This window comes from Tympanuchus pallidicinctus, unplaced genomic scaffold (assembly GCF_026119805.1).
Source record: "Tympanuchus pallidicinctus isolate F22 unplaced genomic scaffold, pur_lepc_1.0 scaffold22, whole genome shotgun sequence".
Lineage (NCBI taxonomy): Eukaryota > Metazoa > Chordata > Aves > Galliformes > Phasianidae > Tympanuchus > Tympanuchus pallidicinctus.
Genome location: NW_026294739.1, coordinates 12,545,604 through 12,565,477, shown reverse-complemented (window position 1 = coordinate 12,565,477; position 19,874 = coordinate 12,545,604). Strand labels below are relative to the sequence as shown.

At 43.7% G+C, this 19,874-nt stretch overlaps 1 protein-coding gene across 1 annotated transcript in view; it reads right to left on the bottom strand.

Annotated features, from left to right (window-relative positions):
• MB21D2 (Mab-21 domain containing 2) overlaps positions 1–19,222 on the bottom strand; it is a 49,366-nt gene extending 30,144 nt beyond the window's left edge. The window contains exon 1 of the mRNA XM_052686143.1: positions 18,834–19,222. Coding sequence (XP_052542103.1) covers positions 18,834–19,044 — 211 coding nt within the window. The 5' untranslated portion in view covers positions 19,045–19,222. The remainder of the gene's footprint in view (positions 1–18,833) is intronic.
• Between the last annotated feature and the right edge of the window lie 652 nt (positions 19,223–19,874).

Genomic DNA, 19,874 nt, shown 5'->3' with positions numbered 1-19,874 from the left:
CAGTACAAAATTCAGCAGAAGAGAGAGCTCAAACTTTTTCTGACTTAGCTCAAAATTCCCCTGATTCATAAGGGGAGATAAACCCCACAAGCACCCATACACATTTTTTCTCTTTGAAGCACCTGTGAGTTGTGCTCTGGTTGCTGGCACCCTATTATCCTTTGCATAAGTGAGACTTCTGACAACCACAGACACAAAGATGTAGACTCCTCATTCTCTGGTGCAAAGATTCAATAGAAACTCCTTCCATGCACCAGCCCACATCGGGTTCTGTTGTTCAGACTAACTGAACTCTTCCTTCCTACGGGACACAAAACTGCCAGGGTCTGCTCTTTGTGCTGGATGTCCCAAGCACCACTAGCAGGTCCTTGGACTTCACCCGTGTATAAAAGTTTAACCTGACTTGGAGATGAAATGGCTCAATTTACAACCTCAACAGCAAAGTCCAAAGAGCCACTTGTTACGATATTGACTGGGCTCTTCCCATTCCCTGCACTTTTCAGTCTACATATAAGCAAGTCCTCAGTGTGCAGTTACACAGGTAGGCTGCCCAGTCTCACCTTTGGCTCACATCTGCATAGAAATCAAGCCTCAAAAGCTCTTGTTCCACTGGCTCTCTGGAACACTGCCAAGGATGATTGTGAAGGGAAAAAATAGGTGAGCTAATCATACTTCTATATAAGAAAACTGAATTTCCATCTCAGCAGAAGTTGGAAGGAAATACAGTTGGTCAAGATGTCGATGGTATTTGACAATAAAGTGAAAAGCCAATGTAGTCTGGACACTGTGTGCATCTCCACATACTGACCAAGCCTACTGAAAGACTTGTGTGCACCCCTCACCCCACTTTTTTCTTAGACCTTCAGTAAATCAGAGGGAACCACTTGGCATGGCAGCAGCTACAGACACAGCCCAGCATTTCACTCCAGTTATTGCTCTTCTCAATCCAACAGCCAGCTAAGAGTTCTGGAATATGTTTTGGCATCACTTCTAGCTGAATCATCTAGTAATATAAACCACATCTGTTCCACACACATGATCTGGAAAGCATCTTTTCTTTAGCAATTTCACAGGAGGAGAAGGTAAAATTGATAGCAGCTTGGCTTGCAGCCCTGAACACACAGCAGACAGAAGGAATCAGCTCATCTAGGCTGCAAAAGGAAAAAAATCAATCTAGTTTATTCTCTGTAATTCACTAACTGACCACAGCTATTGCTTAAGGATGGTGAACAAAACCCTGCAAAGCTCCTCCACAGGGGAACTTCTGGGAACAAACAGGACAAACCCTGAAAGCAGGAGTTTGTGCAGAGATGCAAAGAGGAACAATCAAAAGAAACAGGAATCTCAATAGGTCAATCAGTAGTTAAATCAATCCAATGAAAGTGAAAGCTAACAAATGACTACAAGCGTGGATTGCTTAAAACAAAACAGCCATTTATAGCCTAAGGATTTTCTTAAGCAAAGATCACAGTTTCCTGTTAATCTCTGTACAGATTTGAGTACTATAGAGTTCTATCCGAAAACAAGAACTCCTATTGATACTGGCACCACAAACTAAAAGCTTCAGTTTCCATGTGAAACATTAGTTTAAGCAGAGCTGATTACCACTGACCCAATACTTCTGGGATGGCTCTGCTGGATGTGCATCAGATGAAGCCATACTGCTGGCTCATCCCCTGCAAAGACCCCATCTGACAGCGTGGATGCTCCTCTGGCTGCAGCACTTGGAGCTGCAAAGATGTCTTGTCAGCCAAACATCCTCCTGGGACGTAAAACTTGGGTAGCAAAGCTAGCTATTGTGTTGTCTTTTCTTTGAAGCCTCACATTCGGAAATGTGGCGTGTACATCACCTGTGGTAAAGTGTATTGCATCTCCTCTCCTCTCAAAGAAAAGGCTGTAAGAGACGGAAAAACTTGAGCTCCCCGCTGAGTGCTAAGTACCACCAGGCACAGTGCATAACTTCAGATCCCTTAGCTCTACAAAAAGCAGATTTAAATTCCTTGTTGCATTGTCACAGAAAGAAAAACAAAAAATAAAATAAATCAAAAAGCCTTGCTCTCTCCCAGGTTTTCTTAAAGAAAAGCAGTGAAGAGCAAAGTAAGGCCCGGCTACTGCTTAATTTTTGTCCTTGACAACCTTGGCTGCATGCTTTCAATATTAATGAAGACAAGAGTTAGAAACAGAAGAAAAAGCAAGAAAGAACAGGTAGGCAGTGGAGTTTCACAGCAATCCAAGCCAAAACATTCTGTCCTATGCTGTACTGTATATGAGAAGTGAAAGATGTACTCAGATTGCTGGTAGTACAGAATTGATACATCTAGAAGCATTTCAGGTTACAAAACCACATTATGAACCGAATAACAATAAATACTAATATATATAGTTACAATACATTCTTTGCTCTACCAAGTACAACCAAGTCTGTGCTAATAATGAATCTTCCTGCCCCACAGAAGAGACTCCTAACCTGCCTGCACTTCATCTAACTGACCGTCCTGATGAGCAGCTGAAGAAGCAAGAACACACCTACAGCTGCCAACCTAGATGACTCTGGATTTGCTCCTTGTTCCAAATAATTTTTTTGAATGTCTGTTGTTTGAGATTCTTCACATAATAGGAGATTCTTAAAAATATAGAAATTAAAATGAGCCTCCTCAAAAGCCTCTGAGCTGAATCATCCTCTTTCCAGGAATTAGGAATTGCTATAAGGTATCCTTGACCTGAAAAAACAGTGGTTTGGAAGAAAGCTAAACAGCAGCAAAGAAAAGGCAGATGACAAGAAGTCTACACGCACATTATATGCTTTATAACACAGTGCCACGTACATGCCATGAATCACAGTCAGCCAAATGCCTTCATTACTTGGCGCGCATATTTGCATCCAACCAAAGCACATCAATTAGCTATCCTTTCCAAACAGCTAAACACATAATAGTTATTTATGGCTCGAGACATTTTGTTTCAAAATATCCCAATGCAAAATTTGCATCATTGAAGCTAAACAATATGATATTAGTTTGCAAGTAATGCTGCTGGCCTGGGAGATCAGCAGCATTATTACCTTTTTACTATCAGGAAGAAAATACGTTTGTCTTTCACAGAAAACAATCAGCACGGAGTTCGAATGGATGGAGGAAAAGAGGATGAGAGGCAGCATGAAGAGCCAAGCCCTCTTACCATGGGATGGAAATGACTGGTGCTATTTGCAAGCAGCAGAGGATGGAGAAGCAGACTTCTCCTCGGCCTGTGCAGACAGATGCCACCAGGACAGATGCCTGTGCTGTGCCAGTCTGCTGCCTCTGTCAGCTTGTAAACGCAGGTCAGATGCTAAAGCACTTCAAAGTAGCCTGAAGTCAAAGTGAGCACCAGGTGTGTACATCCTTAAGGAGTGTTTTCAGCAATTTGTAGGCATGGAAAATACAGAGGTTGGCAAAACAGCTCATAAAAATAAAAGACTATAGAAATATAAAATGCAAGAGACTGCACTCTGTTAGACACAGAAAGTCCCTCAGGAACTGCGAGATGCTGAGAGATCACTGCAAGTACAGGCTATTTCACCCCCCCTTAGACAGCTAACAGGATCCAGCCCTTCCCACCACTTAAAATTCAATACTGTAAGAGACTGCTGACTCCTATGTACATCGGAAGCAATGGGAGAAGCAAACAAAGCTGCTTTACTTTCCTCTAATCCTTCTCCCTTGTGTGCCTGCACCAGATGGTGCCGAGCTGCAGGTTGGAGGCAAAGAATAAGCCCAGAGGAAACAAAATGGTAATATTAGGTTATAAAACAGCTGACCTTCAAATATGACGTCAGCTCCTGTTTAATTGATGGGACGGGTCCAGACAGACAGACGCATGCACACTGGGATGTCCATACTCAGCACCTTCCTTTCTAATACAGGAAGGAGCCATACGGCAGCTCTGTAACAAGGTCTGTTCAAACTTTACAGGTGTGAAAAGAAGCAGAGAAAAAGAGCCTCCATTTACCTTGATACAGGCAGATATGCTCTAGGAAAGCATCCCTCCCAAAAGGTTGCTTTTAACACCTTGTCCTAGAATCCTCATTCTCTACTTGTCTGCCTCTTCTCCACTGCAAGCATGAGTTAAATAACCTGAGCTATGGAGCACTGATCTTCCTTCCATAAGAGGAAAATTACTAAGCACAAGATACTCTGGTCCACAGCTTTACTTCCAGCTGCTGTCATTGCAAACAGTGCCAGGAACAGTGGTTTTAAGTACTGTACTGAGGAAAGAGGATATCCTGCCTTGGTCTCCAGAGACTGTACCTGAGAGAGACCTGACTGCAGAATACAATAAATTCTGCCTCTTTTGATGTTCTGATCTCAAACATTTTCCATCAGAAGAATGTCATATGATGATTTTGTATAGAATCACAGAGGTTGGAAAAGACCACTAAGATCATTTAGTCCAACCATCAATGATGTCCAGCTTTGGGATAAAGAAAGTAAAACATTAAATAAGCTTGGTGGTGAAGAGGAAGGCCTTGTGCTAGGCAACTGCAAAAGAGCAGTGTGAAACTCGTAGGACTGAGAGTCAGAAGCTTTGCATGGCTCTCTGCTTCCCCTGCAAAGCCATACAACACCTTCCTCTCCTCAGCAAGGATGGCAACCCTTGCCCACCTGCCACAGCTGTCTTTGCAAGTAGCTTAAAAGGGTTTAAAAAAAATTAAAAGGTTTGAGAAACAAGTAGATTTCATTTCAGTGCTTTTAGAAGAGCGCTCCACTTGTGTCACACTGAAGGCAGCAGCCTGCATCACACACAGAGTCACGCAATTAAAGCTACACTTCCTCAGCCTCAAAGAAAGCCGTGCTGAGGCTCCCAGCAACAAGGGACAAAGCCACATTTGCGTGCCAACACTGAACAGTTCGGTATTTATGAGACATGAACAAAAATAAAATAGCTTGCTCTAAACAGCTCAATGCTGCAACACTGAATTTCAGCCCCAAAGATGCTTAAATCAGGAAGGGACAAAGGCAAGAGCAAAGCTGCTCAATCACTGTCACAGCTGAGTGCCTGCACACAGGCACCAGCACAAACACCTCTGTTACACACTACAGCAGTACCAGGTCTGCAAGGCTCTGCTCTCCAGAGCCTGGAAGTTGGCCCAGCCACCCAACTGATCACACACAGGTCCTCCACCAACTTACTGCTGCCTGGTTCTGTGAACAGCCCTGCAACTTCTTGCCCTCAGAAACCAAGGCTTGTCACAAACTGCTGGCAGGGGAAACGCCTTGCTAAGAACTCAGGAATTTTGCACTGAGCTTGGAACTGGGACAGCAGTGATTTAACATCTACCATTAAAAGCAGTTTAAAATTTAATGGTCAGAGCATAATAAATCCTACCCAGACGTTTTCAGCTTCCAAGCCAGGCCATCAGCAGGACAGAAATAGCTTTGCTGCAAGGCAACCAAGAACAATTTTAAGTTGCAGAGAACAAATCCCATGCATTGTCTCTACCCATGACCTTCTCCAGCACCTTGATGATAAGACACTGGGTCAGGAAAGGAGATACTCAATCTCCTTTGAGTATCCAAACTCAAAAACCAATATTTGCATGTTAAGTTAGTTTAGAGTCAAGAAATGAGGAATAAGGCAGACCAACCCTGAACTGCAGTGTGGAAGTAGAGCACTATTCTCTTTGGTGCCAAACAGAACTTTCCTTCATAAATCACAAAGGAGACTCACCTGGGTCAAGTCACTGCACTTAGTATCTCAGGTAGCTTGAATCACTGCCTAGTTATCAGGTGTGACACTAAACAGGCCGCAGGTGATTATGGCTCCATCTTTCCCCAGCATAGTTTCTCCTCTCACATCCTTAGATTACTGCCACTGTAATTTGGAGGCAATACACTGCTGACAACAGCTTCTTAATATCCCAGCCTGTAAAGCTTAAAAATAAAGGGGCTGGGAGGGGTTGTGATGAAGGCAGTGAGGTGAAGCTGTGCTATGCCAGTGAAGGGAAGAAGCCTCTCTGCAGCTTTTTGATGGAGGCTCCTGCTGTTCTAATGGAATCTTATCCAGGGAAAATAAATCTTTAATTGAAGAATGCTACAAACAAGCACAATGGGGCTTTTTTGTGGAAAAACCAACCCTACTGCAGTTTCTAAAGCTTTTGGTTGAACGGAGGGCAGCGGCAGCACCCCCACACCATGCTGAAGTCTGCATTCCTAGAATTCCTTCATGCATGCAGGCATGCCCAGAGAAGGCTGCTGAGTAGCTGAGGGGTTATTAGCTGAGAGTTCAGGTTCAGATCTGCCATGGGACGGAGGTCAGGACTCCTTGTTCCTCCTGGGCTTTTCCTGTGAATGTCTTCAATTATTCTCAGCCTTGCACCCTCAGTGTCCTTTCCCCACCCACTACTGCACTGAGCAATTTTGCATTCCTCCCATTGTTAAAACCCAAGTAAGTGCTGTAGGGTCTCTAGGGCAGAGGTGCAGGAGGTGCATGCTGCAGCAGTCTCCTAGGAGGTCTCAGGAAAACAGAAGGTTAGTGTTAATGCAGCAGGAATCAACAAGCCCTCTTGTTTCTTACTCCAAAGTGAAGACAAAGGTAGGGTTTGTTCAGCTAGGTGGTACAGCCAAGCCTTGCAAGGGAGGCAGAAAATGATGTGGAAATTTTCTTATTTTGTTTTGGACCTCATCCCTTGAAATGGAATGCACATGAGAGTATTTCATAGAAAAAACACCACCAGAAATTGGAAATGCAGAACAAAAATACTTGGAAATGATCTACACCTGTCCAGTAATACTGCTTTTTTAGAGGGAAAAGGGAAGCAGGAAGAAGGGAAAAAGAGAAAACAAAAATGCAAGACTTTCAGCTTATTTATCCTAATTTTAGAATGGGAAGGAGTCACTAAATCTTTCAGAGTTTTAGAGCTGAAAAGAAATTGAAACAAACATCTAATTTATGGGTATATTTATAAAAAAAAAAAAAAATACAGCATACCAGTACTGGAAAGAACAGAGCTGAAAGGCATCAAGGAAGCCTAGCCATAAAGCAATAAAAATGAAAGAAGGCCCCTGAATTCCCCTTGCTTCCAGCAATAAAACACAGACAACAAATGGAGAAAAGGACCTGCAAAGGTAGAGACTTAATTCCTGTTATTTGGTACTTGTGTTTGCTAGTCAAATCCCACATCCTTTCCTTTAAGCTATCGTATGCAGTGTTTAATAGGAACGTTTTCAGCCACAGACTCTGAGCTGTATTTCGCAGCTATGTTGCTAATAAAAAGCTGTTAAAATATCTTGCTCCTTCAGCTTACCAACTCCCTTAAACACCTCGTGGTAGAAGCCAAGGTGCTGTGTGACCAAGAAATAGATTGTCTTGGAGATCTCTCCACTGACAACAGCTCAGTCAGCCACTTTGAGTGATGCCACCTACCAACTGCACGTTAACTTCAAAGGGAAAATTAGGATATCAGGACTACTGAAAGAAGTCATCACCTGCAAGAAACATGCTGCTCTCCTGTGTGCTTCTAGCTGAAGGAAATTCTGTAGCAATATGATAGTTCTGATCTCAGAATGCACCACTACTTCCCTGTGTAATTGGGTCACTAAGAGGCTAATAGTGTTCCTGCCCTTATGACCATTTATATGAAAGTCATAATTGATACTGCTCTTCCGGAATCAGTTTCAGGTCAGACCTGGCATCACTTGTAAAAGAGAAAGTATCCAAATGGTTAGACAAAGAGGCAATGTAGAAGTGCCATCTAGTTATGGCTGAGCTTCAAGGATTAGAATGAGAGTTATTACCACCAAGAACTAGGCCTTGTTTTACCAAGACTATTAAATACTTTTCTTCAAAGTAAACCCCTAGAAGTAGGTTACTCTGTAACCTAATAAAAAAGGATGCTTATTTCCTGTCCCTTTACTGGGACACTAAGAAGTGATGATATTCTCTCAAATAAGAATTGGAACCAACCCTGCACAGTTCAAAAATGCAGATGTATTGAACTCCTCATCACCAGCACTAGATACACAGACAAAGTGTCAAGGCAGAAAGGAAGCCAAAGGCCAGAGAGACTAGATTGATGCCAACCAAGCATTACTCAATGCTTGGGATTCAGAATGGTGAATGACTGACATAAGGTCCAACGTCTCCCATAACACCTTACCTGGCAATAAGCCACCTGCTGGGCTTTATCCTCCCCCTCTAGCAGTTGCTGGATGTAGAGAAACATGGACCAGTGCCCATTCAGAGAGCATCCTAAACTCGTCTTGGCACGTGCTCTGACCACGCAGCATTGTTAGAACTGATGGATGTTTACTCTTCTTCTGAGCTGCTGAGGCCATGAGCACAGAGAGCCACTGGAGATGGTGTTACCCAAGGCCTTACACAAGCACAGAGAGGTGCACTAGATGTATCAAAATCTTTGCTAACTCAATAGCTTCTGCAACTACTATCCATTAAACATGTCTGCATATTTGCATGATCCATTAAACATGTCTGCATATTTGCATGATACTTAGAAGTCTCCTGCATGATTTTCTTAATAGTATCACATGACTTGAGAACAGCCAAATTTTTGTGCAAACAGAGGCATTTGCAAATGCTTAGAATCTTCAGGAAGAAAGATCCAGTGTCTGTACTGAACATTCCTGTCATCAGCTTCAGTTAAGGCTGCAAAACAAAAGTCTTGTCCCAACTGCAATGAAAGGTCCCCCCGGGCAGCAAGATGAGTGACTCTGCTCAGAGAACATTTGCATCTCAGCTGAATTAGTTAATGTGTGTTGAACACTCTGAAAATTGTGAAGTAGTATATAAATGCCAATGATTCCTATTTATTATTGTTTTGGTGCACAACAGTGGAAAGTAGTGCCATTTACAGGCGCAAATTAAGAACAACAGGAGGTCTATCATCATGTTGGGGGTCAGGGGATTTTATTCATTTGTCTCTCCTCACTCCTATAAGAGTCCTTTCTATAGGGTTCCTATAATCTCTGCCAAGCCAGGCTGGCCTCAGCCCAGGGCAGATCTGCCAACAAGGGATGAGATCTCCACCTGCAAAGCTCAGCAGTATCACTTCTCCACACTGCACTCCAAAGAACTGTCATCAGTGCCCTTGAATACCGGAATGCTTTCACTGAAATTGTTTATTTGGGACAAAGTGAGACAAAAACAAACACATAAAGGCACATACACATTTCCAAGGTACACACTCAGAGTGACATGTACTTGTAGCTTTAATGTCTCCAGCTCAGAGGTAAAGTATGCTACGTGCTTACGTAGCACTTATGACATTCCATTCTCAAGATAATTAAAATAACTGTAAAGACAGTCGTCTTTGGTATTACAAGCCTGTCAAAGTGGCTATTTTCAATATAATGCTTCTGCCTCACTTGAACACATTACACATTCATAAAGTTTAGAGAATACTGAGGAAAACTAGGAGTACAGAGTCAAGCTTTAACAGAGAGCACATAAACTGTATCTGATAGATGCTCGTTCAAATTCTAATAGCCCCTTTTTCCTCAATATTGCACTTAGATGTGCATTACAGTTTGCACACAAGAAAAGAGAAAAAGCTTTTAATTCAAACTGGGCAGCTTGCTCAGATATGTTGCATTTGCAGAGAGTTGCACTGCTTTTACTTTCTTCAAGTTAGTGATTGCTTACTCTGTTGCCCTGTCTATGAAATAGAGATTTCAGCAACTTAAGCATGGAGGGCCTAATACCAAGGGGCCAATATCAACACCTGATCTGCCATTCACCACACTGTATACAACTTTCAAAAGGCAAACTGCAGACACAGAAGGCAACAGATCTCCTGAAGAGTTGTTACAGCAACATTCCCTCCTCTATTTGCAAAGCTGCAAATTGTTTTATGAATACCATTCAACCAAAGTTTTAAATAAACATCCACTCACTGTCTGTGCTGGAGAAGAAGCAAGCTCCAGTGGTTGTGTGGCAGGGTCTGACCACTGCAGAGCAGCTGTGCATCTATCCCTGTGTACAGACCTGCACCCACACTCAAGCTTCAGAATTGCAAAGCAAAAGGTGTATTTAGAATATTTCCTTCTCCTCCCAGGAGGAGCCTTATTTCATTTGAATGTAATCAGCTGGCTCCCTTGTTTGCACTCAACTCCAGATTCCTCAGTACACCCAGCAATGCTGTACAGTCACAGTCAAGATTTGCAATGTACAAAAAGAGTTTACACGAATCAGTCACAAAGCACCTACAAGGACCCACAGGCTCCTGCAGAATGTCCTCTAGAACAGGGTCCTGTCATGCCGAGCCAGGGACAGAGATTAGACTTATCAGCTTTGACACTCAGCAGGAACTTGTCACGAAGGATTAAATCATTATTTCATGAAGTGTCAGCAAGTGCAGCTTTCCTGCTGCTCTACCACTAAGTTATACATTAATTAGTGAGGAACAAAACAAACATGAAGTATCTTCAAGCACCTGTCCTATGGATCAGGCCCAGCTATTAGCACAGGACTCTTTTCCAAGAGGAGTTCCATTGTGTCCCAGATCAGCCAAAGCATCACCAGGAGACCCATTAAAATGCAAAGTGTAGAAGCCTAAAGGGAAAAGAATAGAAGCTGATTACAGCCTTTGACTTAATATTTTTAATACTTGTGTAATACAATACCTTCCTCAGAAACTCAGTATTTGATTTTCTAAACAAGGTCATACGTGCACCACTGAATAAAAACATCCTTTCTTGAGAGAAGTATGGATCAGCACCCAACAACATGAACAGGAGAGTTGAAATAAGTCATCACAGAATAGACAAAATCTCACAGTCTAACAAAGCAAGAACACACACACCTACTTCTGGATGCAGTTACTGAGAAGTGTTCCCTAGCTACTCAGCAATTCCGGACCAAATCACGTACAAATTCTCACTCCATCAGTGGACAGAAGAAATTCCGTCTATGGTGGTGAAGATCTAAGCAGACCAACAATACCTCACACCTAAACTTCTACTTTTCATCTAAATCATAGCCTTAGAAACATGTCATAGGACAAAAGAAATGATTCTGTCCCCACCTCTTACTGCTACGCAGCAGAATTTCTGTAACTGCTGCCTTCTACTGCTTGTCCTTGCCAGACTGTGCCAAGTTACATGAGCATAGACCCTCTATTCTTTAATTTCTCAGAGCATTGGGATTCCTTCGGTATAAAATAAGATTACTTGGTAAAACTGCCTAACTGGGTCAGGCTGTGGTGCCTCTCTAGAAGCAGAGCTGTACTTGATCTCAAAGCCACTACCAGAGCAACACGCGACAGCAACTCTCTGCCTTCACCACTTGAAGACTTTCTGAGGCTTGGCTCTCAAAAACAGGCTTCTATTTCCAGCTGTAGCCTCAGAGTGTTGCAGGGTTAAACCATTCTGAGATAACGAAAATCAATACCATAGCGCTCCGTATTCACTACCATACCACCTCTCACCACTTTTGAAGCACGGGGAATTCTTCTGGCATTACTGAGGTCCCATCGTGTATCATTAGACACAGAAATAGGCACGGAGCAGTGAGAATTTGAGGACAGCTTAAAATGAAGCATAAGTGTCTAGACTATGTTTAGCACCCAGAACGTTTTTCTTAAGAGTGAAATCCACTTCTTGTTATACAAGCTGAGACCATGCAGTGCTGTGCAAAAATATATGAACCATTTTCTTAGTAAAATCATGCTGTCCAACACGAAATATAATGCATTAGCAGGATTGTTACAACTTACTTAGCATCAAGGATCTTTCAAAAGTCAAATATACTGAGGGGCAAGGGAACTGATCTTAAACTAAACGCTACAGCAGATGGTAATTCCCTTATAACCAGAAAGTCACTGAAATGCTGCTCTGAAAGAATTAAAGAAAGTTTATCTGATGAAAGAGCACGAAACACAGGCACCTGTCTGGTTGGCTGAACTACTGATCCACTCAGCCCAGGACAATTTCTAGCTGCAATAAGAGGAATACAGCAGAGTAGTGGAAATGAAACCATACAGTGGAGTTCTCTTAATAGAAAGAAGAGAAAATCCATAGCAGCAACTGTCAATTGAAACATCTGCTGCTAAAGATTTATTCTGAATGCCTCACAAACCACCTTCCAGTTTCACTGGCTAAGAAAGAAGCCAAATCCTGCATTTTTCTTAAGTAGATTGTAAAACAGGATTGTGCTAGAAGAAGTTAAAACTTCACTGGATATAAAATTCATTGTAAAGGTGGGGAACCTATGAAATGTTCTGTAGGTTACGATAAAGCTTTACTTCAGTTTGAAGAACTCATATCACACTACCAGCGATCAGAACAAGACTTGAGATATCTATCTAATGGCCATTTTTCAGCTTTTTTGTCCTTGCTCCCATGCATGTACACTTCTCTTTACTAAAGCAGTGAAATTCAATAAGTACAACATCCAACACCATTTCCTGCATTAGCTTCCACAATAGGTCCTCTCCTTTTCCTAAAGGAAAAATCACAGACACCCCTTCCTTACTCACAACTCCATCTAGTCTATTGTTTGTTTCATACTCTAAAGATGGGCAAATCAGAGAAAATCTACATGCTCCCAGGGAATTTTAACTCCTTACTCAGAGGACAGCAGACCAAGCATAACAAGATAACAGAGCAGCAAGATCCCGAGCTGCAGTGAGTGACAATTTACTCAGATACAACAGGAGTAGTACAGAAACAAGGAAAAGAAGCTGCTTAACTTGAGAAGGCATATAAGGTCCCCAGGTAGACAGAGATCTCCAATGAGATCCCTTTGCCTCCCCCACCAGTCCTTAAATGAGGTCTGGGAAGGTACATTGCATGCACCTGAGCTCCCTGGGTTGGCACTGCCTTACCACCAGGTGCTCAATCACTGATTCAAGTCATGACTTAGCATTTCTACTACATCAAAAAAAAAAGATGAACAAAAACAATGAGTTTATTTAGGAATAAGGAACTTAGAATCATAGAATCACAAGGTTGGAAACGACCTATAAGATCATCCAGTCCAACCATCTCCTCATCACCACTGCCACCACCAGCACTAAACCACATCACACAGCACGTCATCCAGACGCCTCTTGAACACTGCCAGGGACGGCGAATCCATCACCTCTCTGTGCAGCCATTCCAGTGCCTGACCACTCTCTGAGAGAAATAGTTCTTCCTTATGTCTAAAACTTCATCCATCCCAACTCTGGGCTGCTAAGAAAAATCCAGCTCATATTGTAAAATGTATTTAGTTCTTAAGCTTCACTGTAGCAAATAAGCTACAGCTCTTGTTTCCCAAGTTAGCACCCACACAACCCAAGCATTAGATTCATACACTACCATCACCTAGAAATACCTAATGGACTTAGTGGCATACAACTTAGTCTCAAAGAGAACTAAGAAATTCATGCCCAAACCTGTAGCTGCCAACACAAGGTTTCACGCAGACATTCCATTGTCACCAGGCACTGTTCGTGCTGAAGCAGCCCTGGCAAGTGAAGTCCTGCTGACTGGAGGTGGGAGCTATCAAAAAAAACTTGCATAGTGTTGAGATTCCCTTCAAGAAGCCCAGGCAGGACTGAGGATTGATTAATCTGAGTCTCCCCTAGACTGGACTCTTTCTATAGGCTGCCCTGGGTCTCCAAGTACACATCTGTCATTTAAATCACCAAAGCTAAAATAAAACATGTCCCCCAGCCTTCCTGAGCAGTGTTGTACGTGCTTTTATTTAGCTTCATCTACAGTCAGCTGCCTACAAGAAAGTTGAACAACTGGTTTCTAACTAGAATTCATGCAAAGTCATGTAGAATAAAAAAGGAAAAGTCAAAAACCCAACAACTCACGTATCCTGGTTACCATCCTCCACTATAATTATAAAATTGCCCTTAAAGCATAATTGCATAATTGGGCTTGGCAAGCATTCACCCAAATCTTTTACAAATATTTCCACAGACTGAAGGAACAGGCGGTGGGCAGTCTGACAAGCCTGCAATGAGAATTTGTGCCCTCAGGACATGTTCCTTGCTATTGCACTAAATACTTTGCATCACAGCCTAATGTTTCAAAACAGTAGTCGAGCAAGTGAATTACCAGCATCTTAAAGCAAATTAAGAGAAACATTTTCAAGCTATTTTCACTGCGCACAGGGAGCAACCCATTTGAACAAAGAGACAGAGGGGTTATAGGCCCTCACTACAAACAAGATATTGAGGCTCTGGAATGTGCCCAGAGAGGGGCAACAGAGCTGTGAAGGTCTGGAACAAAATGGGGAGCAACTGAGGGAACTGAGATTGTTCAGCCTGGAGAAGAGGAGGCTCAGAGGAGACCTTATTGCTTTCTACAACTTTCTGACAGGAAGTTGTGGTGAGGTGGGGATTAGCTTCTTCTCACAGGTGACAGCAATAGGACAAGAGGGAATGGCCCTAAGTTGTGCCAGGGGAGGATCAGATTGGATATTAGGAAGAATTTCTTCTCAGAAAGAGTGGCAATGCACTGGCACAGGCTGCCCAGGGAGGTGGGGAGTCACTGACCTTGGAGGTGGTCAAGAACCATGGGGATGTGGTACTTAGGGACTTGGTTAAGTGGGCAGTGTTGGTGGTAGGTGGTCTGTTGGACTAGATGATCTTAGAAGTCTTTTCCAACCTTTATGATTCTATGGATTCTTTTTAACTAGTAACAGAAAGAATTCACCTTAGGTGAAATTGGTTGTCTTCTGATAGTTATAGACAAACAGAAGACATTGGTACCTCTTGAGGGTCACATTGCACCCTGTCCCTTAAAAAATAAAGAAAACACAGCCTCAAATACAAGTACAGAAACATGTGATCTGCAGGGAGAGGGGACCGAACAGAAGCCAGAAATGAAATCTGCAATACAGTATGGCTGTTTTTAACAGCTGTGCATTATGCATTCAGCAGCACAGGGAATGCCAGCAGGGAGCCATTATTAACATAGCCCTCAGTGTGCAGTGTGCTCCTATAACGATTGGCCTCTCTTGAGAAAAGGTGTGCGCACACAAAAGACTTAACCCTAGAGAGATCGTTTCAATCTTGTTGCTGTTTCATCAGCTCAGTGCCACAAAAGAAACCAGAGAATTTCTCTGATTTATCATAGACAAGCAGGTCTACAATTCCAACAGTGCATGAAATCTAGTCTACAATAGGAGGTTTCACCGTCAAGTTATACCAGGAGGGCAAAGGGAAAAAAACATGTCCCAAAAACTGCTGCGACACAGTCACACTATCAATATTGTTCTGATACACGGACCTCCAGTACCACAGAGGCCATAAAATACCTCTCTTGTGGAAAACACCACTGAAAAGGAGAATCATAGAGCGGGGAGCCAGGAAATACTCTCAGCAGGCTCTCCACTCTCCTCTATCAGGTGCTGATGGGAGCTCACTCTCTATCCTGTCAACAGCTCCAAGTAGCAGCAGGCTGCCAGCCCGCAGCTGAGAGCTGTTCTGAGGTGGGCAGCTTTGGTCCCACAGAAGTAATGTGCAACCACTGAAATGACAGAAAGATACACCAGGGGCCTTCAAAAAGAAACGCCAATTTGTGCCAGCTTGAACCTGTCTTTTCCCTGGCTTGAGGAACAGAGGGCATTGAGAAGAAAGAGAAGGGCACGAAGCTCCCTGAACATCCCTGTTCTGACACCACAGAGAAGTTGTCGTCTCATGGTAGGAAATAAAACACCAGCACAAAGGGCTGGAGAACTGTTCTAGGCAACTGAACACCGCTGTGTGCCCTTAGTAGAAGAAACAGCTCTATATGGTCTGTGTCTATCCATACCCTCTCACTCTACTCTTCTCAGCTCCTCTCGTTAAGAAGTAAAATGTAAGAGTCAATACCTCTAATAATGTGAGCGGCTGTGAGACAGCAATAGCACTGGAAATATCAAGACGCTGTTTAATATGCAATGTTCTTGTTCCCAAGAGCATAATGTTTCTTTTTTTTTCTTCTTTTTTTAAAGCCTAGAACATCTGTGCTTTACAACACTTTTTTTTTTTTAGGTGCTGAACAGAAAGGTATTCTTTATTAAATAAGATTCCAGGAGTACTTGTACTGCAGGAACAATGCTCTCAAGATCAGGCACCTCTATAAGGTTTTGCAATATCAGTACTATGCACCACTCATCACAATTGCAGCAAATGCTTTACAAATCCAAATATCATTGGTAGCAACATCATCGTGCGATAAAAATACTCCTTTATCACTCCTTAAGCATAGAAAAAGCAGTCACAGTCAGAATAAGTGATGAGCTCCTTTCACGACTGGCAGACAGAGACTCAGTCTCCCCATCAATCCCAGCCAGCCCATCGTGCAGAACACAAGGCTCTTTCCTTCACTCCTTTCCTTGATTAATACAGCCTTCCCCTTTGAGGCTCAGTCGTACCTGTGCTGAGAAGGCAAGTAATTACCAGGCACAGCTCAGCATGTGCAAGGGAAGTCACCTAGCACAGACACCAAAAGACACCTGTTGTTTCAGTGGAGGGCATCAGAAAGACCATATGGTCTTGGTGATTAAGTATGAGATGCCCAGGAATTGCCTGCATTCAGAAAATACTCAATTCCCTCACCAGACAGCTAGGTCATATACAGCCCTATTCTGATATGTGGGGCACAAGATTTTGGATGAAGGTATGGCAAGCAGCACCCCTCCCTAATTTTATCATAGCACAGTTCTTGAGATCGCCTATAGTTCTGTCACAAAGAGCCAGCGTAAGACAGAAAAATATAGTTAATATAAAAAGAAAGCAAATGTCTGAGCTAGAAGGCAAGACACAGAGTGCAAACATCAGAGAATCTGTGCAAAGTCTTCTCGCCTATCATTCATCCACAAATTATGCACCAGTGTAATTAAATCAGGAAAGCTACGTTTAATTTTCCCATCATCGCCCGATGAGATAAGAGCAGTACGTATGGGAGGGATCAGGCACAGGGGAAAGAGTTATTTATTAATAAGTTCAATCATTTTGGATTTTAGAGCCTCTCTGGCTAAAAAGAGTCTGATCTACAAGCGCAGCTTCTGTGTCTAAAGCAGACAAGTCAGACACCCCATCTCCATTTCTGTCCTGGGCTTGGTTCTGAGCTCTTGCCTTTTTTTCAGCAGCAAGTTGCATTGCTAACTGTGAGACGTAACTCAGAAATATAGCTACTGCTTAAACCCAGTTTTAGTCCAGACACTTAAAACTAAATGCTCATCTCCCCCCAGTAACATTAATGAACAGCCACATTAATTTATGTCATTTGTAACAGACTAAGGCTCTGTTTTCACGATAGCAAGACCTCAGAGTGCACTTGCAGAAATGCAAGGTACAACCTGTTCTCCTGTCTTTCTTTTATTACCTTTTCCTGCCAGTGAGACAGGAAAACATGCTGTGGTCTCTGACCCCTGCAAAGACAAGCAGTGCTTTAGCAGGACCACATAAAGCCTTCACTACCTACCAGCCACACACTGAGAACTGCTGTTCTCACAGCTCTCTGTCCTTCGCTTCATCTTGTCCAGACCTGCTTCCTCAGCCAGTTATTTAAAACCCTGATTGAAAAATGTATCAGATTATAATAGTGGATGACCTCTACTGAATGGGGTTTTCACTACAAAACATCCTATGGACTTTGTTGCAACCAGTGCTTCATCACATAGCTTTTTTAAAGCAGGAAGGGAAAAATATTTATAACAGCAACTATAAATACACATGCTACTGACTTTTCAACTTGTTGTCCTTGTTCTCAAGCTAAATTTAGTCTGTTGTATCCTGTCCAACCCTTGGTGAAAAAGCAGTACATACACAAAGTTGTGCAAATCCCAAAGCAGGCAATTACCTGAGCACCTTACCAGATAACCAGCTAGATGGGTAGATGCTCACTTAATGAGCATGGATATGCTCATGGCTATCGAGAAAGTGTCTACTTCTACAGGGGATAGGATACCCCCATGATACACAAAATAATTATTATTGCAGGATAATAGCAATTATTATAGGAAGCTCTGTGCTTCCGAATGAGAAAAGTGATGCAGGTTATTCACTGCAGACATCAGGCTTCAAGGGTCTGTGGGTACCTCTGAGCCACAAAGAACCACTCCCTGCCCACACCTGCCAATTAACCACGTTCTTATTTTATACACAGAAATGTTTGGGATACTGAGACACATCTGGCAGACCAATTTAAAGTCCAGCCTGCGCATAAAAGAGCGTCCTTTTGTACCCCAAAGGCTCTCATTCACGAGTGATTTCTTAGTCAAAATAAGGTAAATATTTTTCAGGAAATTAACACCTAGAGAATCAGTTGTTAGTCATCCCTCTGCTGATCTTAATAAGCCTTAGTCATGCCAGAGCCCAGGTGGTTCCTGCAAGGGCCAGCACCTTTTCTCCCCTCTTTAAGGATCCCTGCCTGCGATGCAAAGTTTCACGCAGATAAGGACTCCCAGCCAAATCCAACTCGCTCCACTCACAGCAAGTTTTGCAACCCAAGCAAGAAACGCAGTTGAGAGGATGCTCCTCTACAAGCACCGGTCTAATAACCCCCTAAAAAATAAACCCCCTAAAAAATAAATCTGCGTTTCCGACATCCTTGATAGTTGGGGTAAAAACAATAAAGGCTCGGGCTCGCTTCGCCCCTAGCCGGGCTTCGTCGGGCTCGTCGTGATTCTCCAACACCGGCCGGCTCTGCGACCCAGCCTTTCCTCTCCGCTTATAAATACACCGCTGCTAAAGGGTAGGTGAGCGGGTGGGGGGAAACGGCGTCCCGGAGGCGAGGCGCTCTCTGCGGCCCTCGGAGCCCCCGCGGCAGGGACGCGCTCCGCTGTGCCGCACTGCCCGGAGCCCAGCGCCGAGGTCCCGCCGGCATCGCCCCCGCCCCGCGCGGTCCCTGCCCTACCCAGCATGGAGAAGATGAAGTCTTTCGCCGTGTGGATCTCCAGGGCTCGCTGATCGTCGTACTCCCTCTGATCGTGCTTGGTGAATTCCTGGATGAGTTTATTCAATTCCTCCACCCTGGCTCCCGATCGGAAATCCAGCTCCGGGAAAGGAGGCTTGCTGTTGGTGCCGGCGGACCCTGCTTTGCTGGCGAGAGGCGCCGCCATCTTCATGCAAAAAAAAAAAAAAAAAAAAAAAAAAAAAAGAGAGAAGGAAATAAATTAAAAAAAAAAAAAAGCAATGTTGCAATGGAAGAACGCAAGCCGCAGCGCAGCGGCAAGCCCGGGCGCGGGGCTGCCTGCGGGGCCCGGGAGGCGCGGAGGGCGCCGGGCGCCGCGATCAACAAGCGGCAGCGCTGCTGCGCCCCCGCCCGCGGCACCGCGGAGCCGCCCGCCGCCGCGCTGGGGGCCGGGCCGGGCGGCGCGGGGCCGCCTGCTGCCGGGGGGGCTCGCTGCTCCGCGGCGTCACGGCGGGGCGGGTGCGGAGGCTGCGGGCGCAGCTCCGGCGAAGGATGAACGCCTTCTTTCTTTTCTTTTTTTTTCTTTCATTTTTTTTTAATTTTTTTTTTTAATTTAAATTTCACTGTAAACTTCAACAAAAGCCGTGTCCTGCAAGTGGATTAATAACCGGCTTGCAACTCTGCTCTTCCCGCATGCTCCCGGAGGCATTCTGCTTTTGTTCTCTTTTTGGCTTTGTAAGATGTGTACATATATATGCACATGCACAAATATATATGTGTACACTCATACATATATATAAATGAGATGATATTACTGTACGTTCAGGGGTAGTAGCCAAGACAAAGTGACCTCACTGCTGCTCTGGTGACCAACCCTGAAAGCTACACAAAGAGGAGGAGGGGAGGTGGGGTATCAGAAGACCTACAGGTCCGTGTCAAGGAGCCCAGTCTTCCTATCCCCACCCATTCTCCCATTGTCAAGGCAGCATGCTTTTCTTCAGTATGTGTTTTTAATGCCTAATAACTTTTCAGCCTGAAGTGTTT